Genomic DNA, 18167 nt, shown 5'->3' with positions numbered 1-18167 from the left:
CTATTTAGGATAGTACTAAATGCTTTAAAACCCAACCTATTTGTATACTTGTCTCATCAATTGTCGAAAGTTGTATGTATGGGTGGTTGTGGAGAACACCAAGTTGAAATATACATATATCTACATAATATCTGCCAACTAAATTAAGGATATGGTAGGTGCAGTGAAGCTGGACAAGTACGTATGAGATTGTAGGTGGTGTGGATCATTCGTGATTGCTCTTATTAGAATGATCGACTCAACTAACGGATCATATTCTTTCGTCCACTGCATCTGATAACTTATAGTAAACCTTGTACGCATTTTCATAAGGTAATTTTTTTTCTTTTGAAATATTTTGATGAAATTCAAATTTAATACATATAATTTTTCTGTTTAAATAAGGTAGTAATGTTTTCTTGTGATGCAAGTATCGGAAATAAAGAAGAACTATCATTTCAGCAAAAACCCATCTTCAGAAGAAAATAAAGATAAAGACTTGTAATGTTTAGATCTTTAGTATTATGAAACGTTAAAGATCTATAATCACATCAACTGGAGAATTGCCTTTGTCAACAACAAAGTTCGTCACATACTTACTCTCTGATGTGACAACTTCCACTGTGTAACTCCCATGATAACCTCTAAACTCCAATCCTCCTCCATCCTCAATCTCTCCGTCCACAAAACTCAACCACTCGCGTTTGATCTCCAGAAACCTCTTCCCAGCTTCGTTAACCTCACCATCTGCATTCACCAAATGTGAGTGTTCTCTGCTCATAAACAGCTCCCAGAATCCCCAAAGCATCACTCCTTCAACTGCCGGATGAGCAAAGGCTTCCCATAGCATCACCTCTAGATCATCCCCTCTTATATGTTCGTTAGTCGAGGACACATCAAGTTCTGTGAACCAGATCGGTAATCCGAGTGTGCTTAGCTTGTCTAAAGCAGAACGAACGATGTGACCGACGGGGCTGGTTATATGTCCTTGAATCCCGATTCCTCCCACGGGTGCACCCTTTTTTTGCAGCTTGTGTACGAGTTTTATGTACTTCTCGGGTGATGACCTCGAGTCAAATCCGTCTTCTATGTGGTATTCATTCAGAAACAGAGTTGCTAATGGGTCTAACTCGTGTGCAGTCTTGAACATGTTTGCTCTTGCATCAGAGTCTAGTCGATCTCGATAGAACGATCCGTGGAGCATCTCATTGTTCACATCATAGTGTCTAAATTTCCCATTGTAACGGGTAAGAAGATCTGTTACGCGGTTCTCAACTGCTGCTTCCAGCTTGGAACCTGTCAGCTGTTGGACCCACGGTTGAATAGCGGACTCTACCTCCCAGAATATGCAATGGCCTCGGGTTTTTATGTTGTATCTCTCACAGAATTCGATCATCTCGTTTGCGTCCCGGTAATTGAAGTTTCCTTGCTCTGGCTCTGTCCAGTACCATTTCAGCTCATAACCAAACACTGCCCAATCGAAATTGTTAAGAAAGAAATCGACAAAGTCTTCATTATCTATATTGCTCCGACTGATGCATGACCCGAGTGGGAAACTGTTACGTGTCTGTCTGATCTTCACCGTTGCACCAGACAATTCGCTAGGATCTAAACCTGAGAACTTGAGGCAAACATTGCGTTTACGAACCTGCATAACAGAGAAAGAGCATTTGATGTGAAGTTTAATTTTCGTTCCAAACATGTAATGAGTAATATGTTTCGTAGGTTACCACATCAGCTTGTCCTCTGAGATAACTCAACCGTGCCTTACGATCAACAGCGAAGATCTGGAGACCTGCAACCATAAGATCAACACCAGGAGACGGGCCCTGGACATGAAGCATAACTTCTTTCGCTTCCTTCTCAATTCTAAATGAACCCACAACTTCATGCCAGTCACCATCATCAACCTCAACTTTTCCTCCATTAACCCAATTACCATCAACACTGAGTGCTATATTTACGTCCTGTGGACTGGTACGTCCTCCTGAGCCAATTTTAACCCAAGCGGAGACCTGGTATGTTACAAACAGCTTCACTTTATCAGTTATCGTCTGAGCAGGACCCATCCATGTTCCACTTCGATTTGTCGCAAGCACATATCTTCCAGATAGATATCCTTGTGTTTTTCTAAGTGAGTCTCTCGCCAGGGGAGGTAATATCCTAGGAGAGCCGTCTCCAACTTTTAAATGGCAGTCTCCAAGAGGGAACCAACCTTCGATTGTTCCATCACTTAGGTGGCTATTCGAAACAATGTTCATCCCAAAAGCATGACTCTGTAGAAAAATGGAAACAACATATAATACATTAAACACAAAGAGAAGGTAAATGTTAAAAACCACAAAACTTTTAATGTAACCTCAATATATGGTCGTCCTGAAGGAGTCTCTTTCTCTGCAGGCTTTACAGCAAAATGGTCGACAAAAACATCAATCCCTGGTGGTGGTCCTTCAATGTAAACAACTGCTCTAGCTGGAGATCCATTCAAGAGGAACTTTCCTTTTAACTCTACCCAATCGTCGTGTGTTCCCTGAACACTTGGAAAAGGGAACAAACTTTCTTCAAATTCTTTGTATCAGACAATATATTTGGGCCAAGATTCACATTTACAGTAACATGTGGGAAGAAAAAGAAAAAATCGTCATATGGAGAGCCTAACCTGGAAATGCCTATATACTCTTCGCGTTGGTCAAGGTATTGAACATACAAAGTGGCCTGCACGGTGTGATGGCTATGTGATAGTCGAACAACAGAAGATGCTTCATAAATGAGTTTTCGCTGGACTCTTTCTGTTATATCCTGCTCGATTCCGCTCCACTTATGTGTGCGCTCTGATGCAGAAGCAAAACAGGTTCCAGAATCCGGTAGTATCTTCCCATCAGCTAGAGACTCATGTAACATAAGATTGCATCCTCTTCCAGACCAATGATTGAGGCCATCGGAAAAGCTTGAATTCAGGAAGATGTGATTATCAGATTCAGGAGCTGAACAGAATTCTCGGCTTCTCTGCATATAAGGCAGAACATTAAATCAAAGCTAAGATTTAGATCATAGATTGATCATGTCAATGTACTTTCAGTCTATCTATCTAATCACAGTTACCTCAAACTGATTATCGCTTTCGCAATGGATGGTGACGGACTTTACAAGAAGGTCAATTCCAGGAGGTGGCCCTTCCAAGAAGAATACAACACGGTCAGGTCTTCCTGACACTTCAAAAGTGCCTTCCAGAGTTTTCCAAATATCTTTCGAAGCATAAGTTCTGCAGATAAAAACATTATCAATGTCAACATTTCTGGGTCTTCTTGACTATATATCACAAAGAAGTCATGTGGTTCCATTACTTTCCAATTAGTTGAAATTCCGTTGCTGAGCTTTTGTGCTCTAACTTCAAAGTGGCCAAGACCTGCGCCGACCCTAAAACAGGTCCTGATACACTAACACTAGCAGAGACTTTATATGAAAAACCAGGAGAAACGTTGTCTGTGATATCTTGCTCCAGTCCTTGCCAGGTTTCACTTCGGTTATTAACAACCGCATTTGATTCCAAATTACAGTCGTTGCTACTAACAACAAATGAATCACAACCGTTGGTATTCCAAGAATACAACCCATCAGAGAAGTCATGGTTCTTAATGATATTCAAAGCAAGAGGGAAGACATTGGAAGCGTCAGTGTTTTTTTCGGTTTCCTGCAGTGAAATAGTAAGCCACAAAACGATGTTAGAATACAAGTAATTAGCTTGCTGGTTTCTTGTAATCTGGATTATACTGTAAAGAATTAGATGAACCCGGTGAGCTATATAGTGCCTCAACTAACGTGCAACGAAACAAGCTAGACTTCTTTCATGTAGCTGAACTTCTTTCATATAGCTTTACTTCTCTCTATTTCAAACAACTGAAATATAATTTCATGATCAGACAACCAGAATTAACAATAATGTTAAACTTGGACACATGATAGTTACATCTATCTCAGTCTCCAATAACATATCTTTTATCTTCTCTAATAATCACCTTTCTCTATACCCATATTCTTTACTTATTCATATTCAAATGCAAAACTATGATCCCCAAATAGTTAAGTAACATATGACTATGGCTGGTCAAGAAAGACATGAGGTTCACCTGGAAGTCACTAGAAGTGGAGGATCTAACGGTAACAGAGCGTATAAGGAGATCTTTCCCTGGAGCGGGACCTTCCAGATAGAGAACAACACGATCAGGCATATTTGATATCGAAAACGTTCCTTCCAGATCAACCCACTTGTCTCTCGAGGCATATGTTCTGCAGATAAGTTCCACTTCATCAGAAATCTCTACAAAAGCTCAATCAAATTTCAAAGATATAACCATAAAAAAAAACATACTTTCCGATACACAAATACTCGGTAGGAGAGTCTTCATGCTCAAGCCTCACAGTAGAAAGAACCTCAGCTGATTCATTGAAAGGACCAGACACACCAACACAAGTTGATACAGTATAGTTCATTCCAGAAGCAACCCTGGTTGTAATATCTTGTTCAAGTCCTTGCCAAGTTTCTTTCCTATTAGTTACAACGACATAACCACCGCTCGAGGAATCAGCAGACATTACCTCTGAGCTAAATGGGTCAGAGGAAACTACAAAAGCTTCACATCCGTTGGGATACCAAGGTTCAATCCCAGCAAAGAAGTCACCGTTCATTACAATGTTAAGATCCGCCATGAGCTTAGCCTGTACTAAATTCGGATATAATCAAATCAACAACATTAACCAGTAGATGATAAAAATTCGAAATGGGTCAACCCAAAAAAAAAAAGTCAAATTAAAAATCTCACCTTTGAATGGGAAAGAAGAGAAGAGAGAAGCGAGAGGACACAGAAAGGTGATTAGTTGAAGAAAGAGAAATCCAACAGACATCAATCAGCAACACTTCGGAGAAGAAAGGTACAAAAATCTCGTCGGTTTTTTTTTTTTTTTTTAATGATTCATGTCGTGCTTTCGACGTTGTGGTTGCTGATAAAAAAGTCAAAATTGTTGTTTGACTCTTCCAGAAGAAGAAACAAACTCATGATTCATGAAGCTTCCTTTTCTCTGGGCAAAACTTGGATCCAATCTTTGACATTAAATGGGCCGGGCCTGTCTTTTAAAGTTATTATATAAAAATAATCTTAATTATCATCATCATGTCTGAATATGCTTTTTAACTTATGCCAAATCACATTTTTGGCTCATTTAATCAAGTTAATGACTTTATATAACATGTGTTGTGTTCTAGAAAAAGCAACAGTGTCCAAATCTCAGATGTGTAAGAAAGAAAATGTCAATGGCGTTTCAACGACGACAACAAATACTTCTGTGGGGACTTTCCCTAACGACTGAAACTATTCTCTGTTTCTCTCTGACCATTTGAACTTTTGATGTTTGAAGTCTATAAAAACCTACGCGAGACCTTCGAATCTTCCCAAAGTGGCGACCTTGAATTAACACCTGCATAAAGTTTCCATTTTTCATTCTTCGTTTCGTGATCATGGAGGAAGAAGATAGCGTGATTCCTAAGAATACAGAAGGAGATGGGCGTGTTGGAAGTGATCTTGAAGGAATCCGTAAGCCAAAGAAGATGAAGAAGATGAGAAGCAGGAAGAGTGATGATAAAGAGACGAAGAAGAAGAAGAAAAAGTATTGGATGGGTTGTCTCAGAGCTGAATCAGACGAAAGTGGAAACGTCGATTTGACTGTTGATTTCCCTGGCGAACGCACTGAGCCGACTCACCTAGTCGTCATGGTCAACGGTCTCATCGGCAGGTTCTTAGTGTTTCCTATGTTATGTGCTTGATTTTGTTCTATTTTAAGCTGATTTTAAATTTTGTGTGTGGGTACAGTGCTCAGAATTGGAGATTCGCCGCTAAGCAGATGCTTAAGAAGTATCCTCAGGATCTCCTCGTTCACTGTGAGTTCTTCTTTCTCTATATTTTTTCAATTAAAACAGAGTTTCCTCCTAATGGTCTATAGTAAATTTGTGATTGGAAGTCTCAAGTGAAACAGATTGATTATTGGAAGGAAGAAAGAATCACACTTTAGATATTTTGATCTCACTTTACTGGATTTTTATAATAGTTTTTAAATAATGGCTTGTGATACTTTATAATCATTTTGCAGGCAGTAAACGCAACCATTCCACACAGACATTTGATGGTGTTGATGTTATGGGAGAAAGATTAGCTGAAGAGGTTTGTGTTTCTTATCTTTAGGCTGCTTATATTTCAGCGTTGTTTCTATCTAATGTTATATTGTCTTCCGCTTGGCTAGATGTTTTCGCAATGCTAGAACCTTTTATGTAGAAGTTTCTATCTTTGTCTCTGCTTGAGTTTTCCAGCTCAAGTGATATTCTTAATCTCTTTTGTTTAGGTTAGGTCGGTGATCAAACGTCACCCAAGTCTTCAGAAGATTTCCTTTGTAGGACATTCTTTAGGTGGCCTGATTGCTAGGTATGCTATTGGGCGTCTTTATGAGCAAGAATCCCGAGAAGAGCTTCCACATAATAGTGACGACATTGGTGATAAATGCTCGATAGAGGAACCGAAAGCAAGAATCGCTGGATTAGAGCCTGTGTATTTTATAACTTCTGCAACACCACACCTTGGTTCAAGAGGACATAAACAGGTGATTTGAAAACGGTTTTCTTACATTGAAGCTGTCAATATGTTTACAGCAAAGTTGAGATCCTTTTATGCCTCATTCTCCTGTAAGCTTGATAGTTGATACAGTTTGTGGAATTTTGCAACATGAAAAGTTACAATTTGGTTAATGGTGTGGCATTTTGACTGCATTAGGTCCCATTGTTTTCTGGATCTTACACTTTGGAGAGATTAGCTACGCGTATGTCGGGTTGTCTTGGTAAAACGGGAAAACATCTTTTTCTGGCTGATAGTGATGGTGGAAAGCCTCCATTACTCCTCCGGATGGTTAAAGATTCTAGAGATCTTAAATTCATGTGAGTTCCTTCAATGATTTTTCTATATATAGCTGATTGAGGCTTTTGCGTAGTTCAAATGATTTCTAATGTCTCCTCTGCTTTTGTGAACAGTTCTGCTTTGCAATGCTTCAAACGGCGTATTGCTTACGCGAATACAAGTTTCGACCGTATCCTTTCTTTGTTGGACGTCTTTAAACTAATTCTCTACTTCTTCACTGATCGGACAATGTGAATTGAGCTTAAAAAAAAGACTCAGAACTGTTGTGGCTATTACAATTCATTTGAAACCTTGACCTCCTTTGTTCTTAGACCTTGTTGGGTGGAGTACATCGTCTATCCGGCGTCACAATGAGCTTCCTAAGGTTAAACCTTTCACTTTCAGTGTTTAATAAGATAATGCTGTGTATGTTATGCTGAATCAAGTCTCACATATAATGATATAACCTTCGCAGCTTCAACGTGGTCCAGTCAATGAGAAGTATCCTCACATTGTGAATGTTGAAGCACCGGATACTGCAAGTAACTATGAGGAAGATCATTCAAGGACCAAAGCAGACAGGTTCAAGAACTTAGATATGGAAGGTTGGTTCAGTGGAAAACTCATTCTCGTGTTTCTTATTCTTGATTTCTAGTCATCATAATACAACAAACTTATGCAGAGGAGATGATAAGAGAATTAACAAAACTGAGCTGGGAACGAGTTGATGTTAGTTTCAGAGGAACGCTGCAAAGATTTCTCGCTCACAATACCATTCAGGCAAGTGTTCATCATTGTCGCCATCATCATCACCATTGCTACTGTTATTAAACTTCATACTCACATTTGGAAAACATTACAGGTGAAAACAAAGATGATCAATTCAGCTGGAGCAGATGTTATACAACACATGATTGACAATTTTGAGCCATAGGTGTGACTTGTGAGATAACGGAAGATGGCAAGCTCCTTCACAAGTTAAATTCACTAGGGGAAATACATTAGTCATATTATCACAATTCTGTCATCTAGTAATGTTACTATACACTATTAGTAGGTTTATCTGTTTTGTTAGCTGTTCTCAGTTACCGGGAAAATGGAAAATAGAATCATTTTGGATACAAACAAATAAAAAAGGGAACGCAAGAAATAGTTTCCCTGTTCGTTGACTATCAACCATACACTAAACTCAAATCTCTGTTTTAAAAGCAATAAACAACACTTAAAAAGAAACCATATAATCCATGAATTTATGATATTCTCATAGTTCAAGACTCCATCAAAGATGTCGTAAGATTTAGATGAAACAATGAATCAACAGCTTTAGGGATCGAGCAAAAACTCAGATGATTCCCACTTTTAGAAAAGCTTATAAGACGAGAGACTTAGAAACATAGATGTGGACTAACATCAAGAAAGTTTGGAGTGTGGTTGTTCAAGGGAATTCCACTCCAAGAGCATCCACACAATCGATGTACCTGTTATAGAGAACACATTATATAGATCATTCACAATATGAATGCAACCTACATCAACTGATTCAATACAAGAGTGAGTGATGGTCAATGCCTCAAATTATACCTGCAAAGAAGCCCACAGTTGAGAGATTCGCGATGGTCATTGTTTGGTAAAAGAGGTATTCAGTCAGAAAATGGCCTAACGCATAGATAAATGATAGAAACGTAGCCAAGTATAATGGTTTGTTTTCGAGGTTGAATGCACAAAGAAAGCAGAGAGTGCAGGTCAAGAGTGTCCATACTCCGAATGTACGTCCATGAACTTCACTCACTGCAAAACAGGTAATAAAAAGATTCAAGTAATGAGTACAGGACTCTTGTGAACCGAGAAGGCCCCATTGCCTGAGATAACCTAAGTAATAGAGACATCAACTATGTGAACTAGTTTTGTCTAGATAAATCTTTTGTGTTCCCGGTTCTCATGTAGCTTAGATGATGCAAAGTTATTAGTCCTTGTGTTATCAGAACTGATGAACAAAACATGTACAAGACCTTTTGCAATCACAGGAAGAAAAAAAACAATGTTCCATGCACCACAAGTTACAGAAAGGAAAAAAGAAACTTCAAGTTGCTTATGTTTTAATACATATACAAAATCTTATTCACTTCACCTGATCACTAATTTACTTCAACAGTACTTTAAGAAAAAACTTTACAAAGATCCCACAAAAAAAGGTTATGCATTGGAGTATGTAAACTCTTATCATTCCCACCCAATTCTCGATCCAAATACTCTTCCCTTTCCTGATATCTAGGACATGGCCGTCCACTTATTAAAAAAGTTACTTCACCAAGGAACTGTACAACATACAAGATTTGCCTATATCTTTCTTGGATACGTTGCTTCAGTTTGCTATACTTATGGTGTACTAATTCATGAGTGTTGCTTTCAATCCCAACTACCTCAACTTGACAATTAAAAGAACACATAAGAGCAAGTAGAAAGAGCATCATGAATATGTTCAACGAATCCTAATCCGGCTTTCCTTCTTAAAACCTCAAAGTTGACTACAAGATTCATAAACCATTGACTTTCCATATGCAATGTACTACTACTACTAGCAAGAATCAAGATCAAATCCAGGAAAACAAAACAATATTCTAATTCCTCACTATCTTTCTAGATCTCAAAGCTTAGGGATCCCAAATTCGATCCTTATTGGAAGACTCAAATCACAGACACAAATTGTTAAATTTCCACAAGAATGGTTCCTCTGAACCTGACATTATCATTTCTCATTGAAACAACCAATTCACGTGCCCTCCATAGATACTAACTCACAGATACTAGCTCAGAGACCAAGGAAGTCAATTGATAGAAGAAAATCTGAAGTTATCTATAGTTTCTATGTGAACATCACCCATTTAAATCGTTGGAGCTAACACACTATCAAATCAAGAACAATTTAAAATAGAGATTAAAAAGGGAGAACTGAACTGGTGGTCTGAGAGAAGACAGCGAGACGAAGAGCCCAAATGTTGAAGAAACCAAACCAAACAGAAGCTAGTCTCAGTGAACCAACCACCATTAACCAATACCCCAACGCCTTCATCTCCCTCTTCTTCCTTCGTTTACTCCTTCCTCGTTATCCAACAATACCCTAACGCATATATTTTCCGTTTTAAAACCAGAAAACTATGAGACTGACACCAAAAAAAAACGTAAACTCAGATTCGGCGGAAAGATTCCCCGATCAGAACACGTAAGCCACGGAGGTTAATTTCGTACATTTCAGTTAGTTCTCAAACCACCGGAGAAACTGTTTGATGGGCCGACAATAGTTGGAGTCTCCGCCGAATTCGATTATTATTTAATTCAGTGGGTTTCAAATGGGCTTTTCAATTGGGCTTCTGTAATATTCTGATGGACTTCTCTACAGTTACTACTGTAAAAACAAAAATATGGTTTACGTAATTTTGTGTTGCTGAGGCAAGAAGAAGACATTTCCTTCATCCTCTATAAATGAATGTCATTAAAAAACAAAAAAAGCAGAAAAAATACAGCTATCATCCACGATCCTCGTTCAGCTACTTATCTAAACAAATACTACTACTATATAAAAAAGAAATTGAATCTAAGTTGTCGTAAACGTGCACGCATATCTCTCGCCCAATCCCCAAAGAATTCTACTTTATTTTTATTTTATTGACTCGCACGCATTATTTAATTTCTTAATTTAGAAATTTTGTATTCTATATAATACAGAAGCTGCATTCTCAGAGCGAATAGAGTGGTGAGTTTACCTTTGCAGTAGAAGAAAAGGTGACTATTTGATGTCATTTTTAAATGACGGTTCCTCGAAACTTTAAAACACCTTACTAATTTCATACTGTACACAAATGTAGAAAAGTTTTGTGGCTCTAAAAAGTGTTTGTTTCCTTATTTGATCAAACTTTTGTTTCTAGGTGAATGTAGAAAAGTTAGACCGATGGCTATTAATAACCAAAGACAATTCAAGAATACTTTGTGGAAAATAACCAAGAACACTTCACTATGGTGTAAATAATGTTAGGAAGTTTATCATTCCAAAACTCATGCACATGAAGAAAATTTAAATGTTTCGTAGTGTTCATCTTTCATCACTGTTAGCAAATACATTGGAAACTAGCTACGCCAATTATGAAACGGAACTAAAAATAAAATAAATTTAACAGAAGAAAAAAGAAATCTCTTAATCTGAATAAAATGTGTGTTAAGGAAAAACCAGAAAACTATGAGACTGACACGAAAACGTGAGTTCCGCATAGAGGCGGAAAGATTCTCCCCGATCAAGGCACTAATCAGAGCCTCGAATGTACACGTAAGCATCAAGGGTAATTTCGTAAACTTCAAAGAAGTGGAGCCCTATGTTTTTGTGTGGTTGGTCACTTATCAGGTAGAGAGAGAAACCAAACAAAAGAAAATTACGTCAACCTCTCTCCGACCTGGCACTTCTTCGCCAGCCTGTTCCCAGCTGTGCTCCAATGTCTTTTAATTTTCTCTACCAGCCCTCAACTAACTCTAAATTTCGGATTTACCCTTTATCCGTACGTATTTTAAATACTCAAAACAAATTGTTTAAAAACTTTCAAATGTTTACCAAAGAAACATTATTTGCCAAAATAAGCGTCACATTCGAGCAGAGAGTTACCCAATCTACATCATTGTTACGATTACCGGATGTTTAGCCACAATTTAGGGGGCTACTTGAAATAAAAAAGAATTAGGGACAAATTTTCTCATTTAATTCTTTTTTTATGAGAGAATAATGGAATATTCATGCTCTAATAACAAACTCTTTACAACATGACTTATAGTTATAGAATGTAATTAAAAATTATTCAAATGATTTTTTCATCGGTGGATGTAGCTTAACCGTCTATATTAATGAAAAAGGGGATTAAAGAACAAAATTAAAAAGGTTTGGTACCAATATTAAAGTTGTGGTATAATAAAGGCGAATTGGACAATTTAGGAAAATACAGCAAACGAAAGGAGGGAATGCAAAAATGGGAAAAATGTAAATTGTGCTTGCTTGTTTGTCTCCACTTAAAAACCAGAGACATACACAGAAAGACCAAGAAGACGACTGCTTCCTCCAATGGTTAGGTCGTGAATACGGCGCCATTAAAACGCTGCGTTTTATCGTCGTCACCTCCTTTTCCTTTGCCTAATTCCCCTAAGTCATCGTCTCTTGAACGGTTCCTGCCATTAATGTCGAACTCTTCCTAAACCCTTTTTGTTCACATTTCCTTCTCTTTCTCTTCCTCCGTCTCTCTCTGAAAAACCCTAATTGACTCGTTGCGATTGAAATGGATCCTTGTCCATTCATCCGTCTTACAATCGGGAACCTAGCTTTGAAAGTTCCGTTAGCGGCGAAGACAACGAGCTCCGTCGTGCATCCGTCGTCTTCTCCTTGTTTTTGTAAAATCAAACTCAAAAACTTCCCGCCGCAAACCGCCGCAATCCCGTACATTCCTTTGGAGACGACTCAGTTTCCGGAGATCCAAACCCTAGCCGCCACGTTTCATCTCAGCAGCTCCGATATTCAACGCTTAGCTTCCAGATCTATATTTACTTCTAAGCCTTGTCTTAAAATTTTGATCTACACTGGAAGAGCCGGCGCTGCTTGCGGCGTACACTCCGGTCGTCTTCTGGCGAAAGTCTCCGTACCGTTGGATCTATCTGGTACGCAATCGAAACCGTGCGTCTTCCACAACGGATGGATATCAGTCGGAAAAGGAGCTGGAAAATCGTCGTCGTCTGCTCAGTTTCACCTGAATGTGAAGGCGGAGCCTGATCCTAGATTCGTTTTTCAGTTTGACGGCGAGCCTGAATGTAGTCCTCAAGTCGTTCAGATTCAAGGCAATATCCGGCAACCAGTTTTCACATGCAAATTCAGTTGCCGGCACACCGGTGATCGTACTCAGAGATCAAGGTTAGTTTTCCGGCCAATCAAATCAAATCAATGTTCACCATAATTATCGGAAATTGTGATATCAATTTTTTATTTTATTTCTAATTATGTTATTTTCCCGAGGAATCAAATCGAAATATACGCTTTAATTAGATCCACTGCCAAAGATTATTGCGAAATACTGAAATCACATTCCTTGTTTTTAATTTTTGCTTTAGTGTACGTATCTATCGAAAAAACTTTACTCTTATGATATTTATCCACTTTTATTCATTCATAGTATAAACTTTAGTCTATGATATTTAACCACTTTTATTCTTAGTATAAAACTTTACTCTTATGATATTTAACCACTTTTACTCTTTAAAGGGAATTAATATGATTAGATTAAAATAAAGTTGATTAATGGTGTTTTGTTTGATTGATCAGATCATTGCCGACTGAGACAAGTGTTTCACGGAGCTGGCTAAACTCGTTCGGGAGTGAGAGAGAACGTCCTGGGAAAGAGCGTAAAGGATGGTCCATAACAGTCCATGACTTGTCCGGTTCACCAGTGGCCATGGCGTCAATCGTCACTCCATTCGTGGCATCTCCTGGAACCGATCGTGTGAGCCGGTCAAACCCTGGGTCATGGCTTATACTGCGTCCCGGAGACTGTACCTGGAGACCGTGGGGAAGACTTGAAGCATGGCGGGAACGCGGTGGAGCCACTGATGGTCTAGGTTACAGATTCGAACTCATCCCAGACGGATCAAGCGGTGCAGGAATCGTGCTTGCGGAATCAACCATAAGTTCTCACAGAGGTGGGAAATTCTCAATCGAGTTGGGATCGTCGCCTTCTTCATCGTCGCCAACAAGTGTGGTGAACCGATCGAGAAGCCGTAGAGGTGGGAGTAGTGGAAGCGGTGGAGGAGCATCGCCGGCGAATAGTCCGAGAGGAGGGAGCGGAGATTACGGTTACGGATTGTGGCCGTGGAACGTGTACAAAGGGTTTGTGATGTCAGCAAGTGTGGAAGGTGAAGGGAAATGTAGTAAGCCTTGTGTAGAGGTGAGTGTGCAGCACGTTAGCTGTATGGAAGATGCGGCTGCTTACGTGGCGCTTTCTGCAGCCATTGATCTTAGTATGGATGCTTGCAGGCTGTTTAATCAACGGATGAGGAAAGAGCTTTGCCATGAGTCACTGAGCTGAAGAAAAGACAAGGATTTTCATTTTTTGTTTCTGAAAATTTTAGAGTCACAAATGGCCTTGGGAGGTTTTTTTCTTTTTTGAAAAGAAACTTCCGGTAAGGGCGCTAACAAAATAGGATGTACATAGAGTGAGCTTCTATTTTGGACTTTGTGTGGCTTCGTTTTGGGTTTTTTTTGTTGGGTTTGGGTTCTACGAGTGAGGTGAAGAGTGAATTTCTTGGTCACACTTCTTTTGCCTTTGATTTTATTATGTAAGTGTATAAATTAGATAAATCGAATTTAGAATCTCTAGATGTAAAAATACACATGAGATTGTTGCTTGGTTTACTTTTTTTCCTTTTTTGTGTTGGATGTTCAATGTCCATTGTGGGTAAGACAATTACCTTTAGTTGGTTAGAAATTAAGTTAGTTACAAACTGAGTTGGTTTTGGTGGTTGAGAAGATGGACTATTGCAAACAACAGCATTTAAACCTATTTTGACTCTTCTTATATCCAAATTTCTAGTCATGAAATATGAATGATTGGGTTCGAACTTAATTGAAATTATTCTATTGAACAATCAGCTAGAAGTGCAATGACAAATGACCAGGATTAGGGGATGCATCTCTTGGTTAGATGCGCCATATGGGTAGGTAACCGCAAGGCAATTGTTTGGTTACATGGCGGTTATGATGGTAGCCATCAAGTGACATACGACCACAAAACCTTGAAAATGACTTTGTAAGCAAATGCAGAGTAGAAACGTTAATAGAAAACCAAACTTGCCTTGATCCTCTATTGCCCAACTCCTCCAATACATAAGATGTGATAGCAACTTATGTAGGACACACCAAACCAAATAAATTACACAATCTGTGAGTGTCTGTTTTCAAGATTTCCCCGACAATTCCATTAAGCAAAATAAATAATAATAACTCGAAATTGACACAACCACACGAATTTGAAAAAAGCTGAAATCCATATCTCATGGGACTCAAACATCCAATGTTGATTCAATAATTGTAGTCCTAAAAATAAATCAATAACTAATACATTTTCATAAATTTTAGTACTAATACATAAGTTAGCATTTTGGTTTTTAACATAGCTGAAAACAGAACGTCACATTATTTGGAGAAACATTAAGTACTAAATATTTAGCATGAAATAAATTTCATATAATTCATATGGATCACAAGGTTTTTTTTTGGCAAACATAGATTATAAGTCACACTAGTCTAAATTCTTGAAGGGCTTGTATGACTTGACACTATTAATTAAGCCAATGATGGATCCTACGGCGGCAAGGGCCGAGACGATCAAGCAAACCAATACGAGGAGGTTCAAGGCCAACCATCTACGAGAATACTTCTTGACTTTAGCCTGCGCAATGTGCATTGCCACCGGAAAATAAACTGTGAGTGGCCAGAACGCGAATGCCCCTAGCAAACCCAAGATCGCATTGAAGAAGGGGAATATCATTGCTACAAATGTTGTCAAAACAACATAGCATGTCCTCCAAACCAGTCTGAAGAGGTTGACACGACATTTTCCAAGCAAAGGAACCTTTGACGAGTATTCTTTGTTGATGAAATTGCTTTGAGGCCATTTTTTGTTGCAGTTTTCCTCAACAAACTGGAAAAACGGCTGCGCATACACCTGCGAATAATACAGGGATAAAAAAAAAAAAAGAGCATTTTTTAGAAACAATATTTAGTAATAACTCCATTTCTACAATCTTCTGAATTGTTAAAGCTAAAAATTCTAACACAATAATGAGACTTTTAATGAACTTGAACACGGTAAATGTATGTTACACACTTATCCTATTCTTTTGTTTGTGAGTTATACCTGATAGGCACCTATTAGATGGAGAGCAATGCAAGCATTGGCAAAGTCGATGAGCCAATAAGGTTCGTAAAAACCAAAATCGGTAAGGAAGTCACCAGGGGCTTGGTTGCCGAACGCAGCATATCCGATGCAACCACACAAGATGTAGAAAACAGTTGTGGTTGAGACTCCGACAAGACTTGCTCGTTTCATCACTTTGTTCTCTGGTGGGCTTGATCTCAATGTGTCCTGCAAAATAAACAAGACATACTACTAGAGCGTCACTATCTTTAGAGCTTCACATATCTAAAATATGAAACTATTTTTATCCATCATCCATCCATCTATATTTTTTCCTAACTGTCTAATTAATAATAACATCTTATCTTCAAGGTATTCTTATTTTACCTCTCTTTGGCGAAATTAATAATAACAAGCAAATGAAAACAATAGTAAACGGAAGATAGTAGGAATCAGTAGTACATGCCTGAATCTCGATGAGAATAGTGGTAAAAGCGTATGAAAAGGCAATGTCTCCAATCGCTTGAAACAATTTCCAAACTTTTTCAGACGCAGTTACGTCCACACCTATCACTGTCCCTGTCAATTCTGTCTTACCAATCTTCCCACCTTTCATATATATTGTATACCATTTTCACGGTTAGTGTCAACTTTGAAGAATCATCCATATAAACCACTATGTTTTAAGATAAAGAAGGGGAATGTACTTGCTACAGTAGCGATGGCTAGGCCTATTCCGATAGACGCATAAGAGAAGGACATAACCGCGGCGATGATGGATAGGAAAGAGAGCTTGTGGAAGTTAGGAAGCTGGCTCAGAATGATCTGGACGATCCCAAATGCCGCCATGTATGGATAATTCGATACAGAACATTTCGCTTTATGTCCCTTGTCATGATAACAATTTGATTTCCCAATCGCTCTAACGAAGACGTACAAAAACACCAATCAAACAATTATTAGTAATTTTATTCAGAACAACATGTTAGTATAACCATAACAAAATAATCGAAATAAATCAGAATCTTTGACTTACACTAAGCTTATGGAGGCAGTGATGGTGTAACCAATAGTGACCCCTACGAGATTCACGTACTGTGCCACTCCACATAGCTGAACCTTTTTACCACCTGCGTTTTATGTTATTAAAGAAGAAAAATGATTACTCTTGTACTACTATCAAATACTACCAATCTTTTGGTCTTATGGCAAAGTTTCTAAACATCCCGCATAATTCCAAATTTTCAACGAGGGGTCAACAATCGAATTTATAACATTCTTTAACGGGATAAATTGAATTGACTATGTTACCAATCCTAATCAATTTAATTTATTAACTAAGTTATGAAAGAATGAAGATTATCTTCCTTTTTTTTATATAGATTTTGATAATTAATTCATATCTTCCCATGAAAGAGCATGCACACTTGGCAAAATCGTAAATCATTTTTTTCTAACAACCATATTTTTTTCTTTCATTGTTCAACAACAATAATGTTCTTCAACAAATTTACATGGTAAAAAATTGTTGAAATGAGCCAATTATACTGTAGATTTACAAATTCCAACTTAGCATTAAATATATATTTTTAGATCAGATTTTTTTTCTTTCGCCAGCCATCATCATTGTGACAGAAATGGAAGAAAATCAAAACACATGTCCTAAATTGAGACTAGTTAGGCAAAATCTAAATGATATCAAATGAACAAAATCCTTGTTCATCTGAGAAAAAATGTCTAGAAAACTGAAAAATCTGTGAAAAACAATGCTGATAAAGACACAAAATGAATTTGTTTATATGAATCCATACCAAGGTAAGATCGGACGACGCCCATGTAATTATAGTTGCGTGTTCCGGTGATGGAGTCCGGCGAACGGTAACAGTCGGCGAGCAAGGTGGACGTGTAGTAAGTAATGATGGCGAAAGCGACCAAAACTGTGGTTCCTGCCACCCAACCAAGCTGTGCTATAGCCCAAGCCAACGACAGCACCCCTGAGCCTATGACCGCCGTGATTATGTGCGCACTCGCCGTCCAAAATGTTCCCGTTCTCTTCTCTCGACCATCGTCGTCGACGCTTTTCACGGCGGCGTCACCCGACTCCACCGCCGAGGGATTGTTGTATGCGTCCATCATTGTGAGAGAACCACTGAACCAGAGGAGAGAAGAGAGGGGAAGAGAGTTATTGACAGAGGTCGTCTTATTAGAGTACTCCCTCACAATCACGTACTTACATGTATTATATACACAAATATCGATGTTTATATGGAAAGAGCATCTTTGTACGTTGAATCTTATTTATTAAGAGAATCTTCTATTA

The 18167-nt window shown here is 38.4% G+C and overlaps 5 protein-coding genes across 9 annotated transcripts; 2 read left to right on the top strand and 3 right to left on the bottom strand.

Moving 5' to 3' along the window:
* Window positions 1-324: 324 nt before the first annotated feature.
* On the bottom strand, window positions 325-5164 carry AT1G10050 (glycosyl hydrolase family 10 protein / carbohydrate-binding domain-containing protein; the record flags this gene model as incomplete). Of its 3 annotated transcripts, none has more annotated exons than NM_001331878.1 (9): window positions 325-1627; window positions 1710-2255; window positions 2339-2516; window positions 2639-2985; window positions 3082-3241; window positions 3324-3670; window positions 4107-4266; window positions 4349-4695; window positions 4800-5164. In NM_001331878.1, the coding sequence occupies 8 exons, from the start codon at window positions 4684-4686 to the stop codon at window positions 512-514; spliced, it is 3192 nt and encodes a 1063-aa protein (NP_001322538.1). In that variant the 3' UTR covers window positions 325-511. The 3 variants fall into 3 exon arrangements, with proteins under 3 accessions (NP_001322538.1, NP_001322539.1, NP_172476.1); NM_001331879.1 differs by having other exon boundaries at window positions 376-1627; window positions 4349-4700; window positions 4800-4950; NM_100879.2 differs by lacking the exon at window positions 4800-5164 and having other exon boundaries at window positions 474-1627; window positions 4349-4686.
* Window positions 5165-5176: 12 nt separating this feature from the next.
* On the top strand, window positions 5177-8065 carry AT1G10040 (alpha/beta-Hydrolases superfamily protein). Of its 2 annotated transcripts, none has more exons than NM_100878.5 (10): window positions 5177-5766; window positions 5844-5911; window positions 6121-6191; window positions 6370-6624; window positions 6795-6955; window positions 7049-7104; window positions 7247-7299; window positions 7390-7519; window positions 7597-7694; window positions 7777-8065. In NM_100878.5, the coding sequence occupies exons 1-10, from the start codon at window positions 5492-5494 to the stop codon at window positions 7846-7848; spliced, it is 1239 nt and encodes a 412-aa protein (NP_172475.3). In that variant the 5' UTR covers window positions 5177-5491; the 3' UTR covers window positions 7849-8065. The 2 variants fall into 2 exon arrangements, with proteins under 2 accessions (NP_172475.3, NP_001031014.1); NM_001035937.1 differs by having other exon boundaries at window positions 5259-5766; window positions 7597-7698; window positions 7777-8037.
* ERG28 (ergosterol biosynthesis protein) lies at window positions 8003-10203 on the bottom strand. Its single transcript, NM_100877.3, has 3 exons — window positions 9870-10203; window positions 8496-8702; window positions 8003-8392 (listed from the first exon to the last, which is right to left on the bottom strand). Exons 1-3 carry the CDS (start codon window positions 9982-9984, stop codon window positions 8325-8327), a joined length of 390 nt encoding a protein of 129 aa, NP_563858.1. The 5' UTR covers window positions 9985-10203; the 3' UTR covers window positions 8003-8324.
* Window positions 10204-11845: 1642 nt separating this feature from the next.
* On the top strand, window positions 11846-14417 carry AT1G10020 (formin-like protein (DUF1005)). Its single transcript, NM_100876.4, has 2 exons — window positions 11846-12849; window positions 13258-14417. The coding sequence occupies exons 1-2, from the start codon at window positions 12224-12226 to the stop codon at window positions 14015-14017; spliced, it is 1386 nt and encodes a 461-aa protein (NP_172473.1). The 5' UTR covers window positions 11846-12223; the 3' UTR covers window positions 14018-14417.
* Window positions 14418-15132: 715 nt separating this feature from the next.
* On the bottom strand, window positions 15133-18070 carry AAP8 (amino acid permease 8; the record flags this gene model as incomplete). Of its 2 annotated transcripts, none has more annotated exons than NM_001331877.1 (6): window positions 15133-15655; window positions 15848-16075; window positions 16314-16456; window positions 16555-16769; window positions 16884-16977; window positions 17659-18070. In NM_001331877.1, 6 exons carry the CDS (start codon window positions 17981-17983, stop codon window positions 15230-15232), a joined length of 1431 nt encoding a protein of 476 aa, NP_001322343.1. The 2 variants fall into 2 exon arrangements, with proteins under 2 accessions (NP_001322343.1, NP_172472.1); NM_100875.1 differs by having other exon boundaries at window positions 15230-15655; window positions 17659-17980.
* Window positions 18071-18167: the final 97 nt, after the last annotated feature.

Source organism: Arabidopsis thaliana, assembly GCF_000001735.4.
Source record: "Arabidopsis thaliana chromosome 1 sequence".
NCBI classification, from domain to species: Eukaryota; Viridiplantae; Streptophyta; class Magnoliopsida; order Brassicales; family Brassicaceae; genus Arabidopsis; species Arabidopsis thaliana.
The sequence above is the reverse complement of the archived record's forward strand: the minus strand, read 5'-3'. Positions and strand labels throughout refer to the sequence as shown.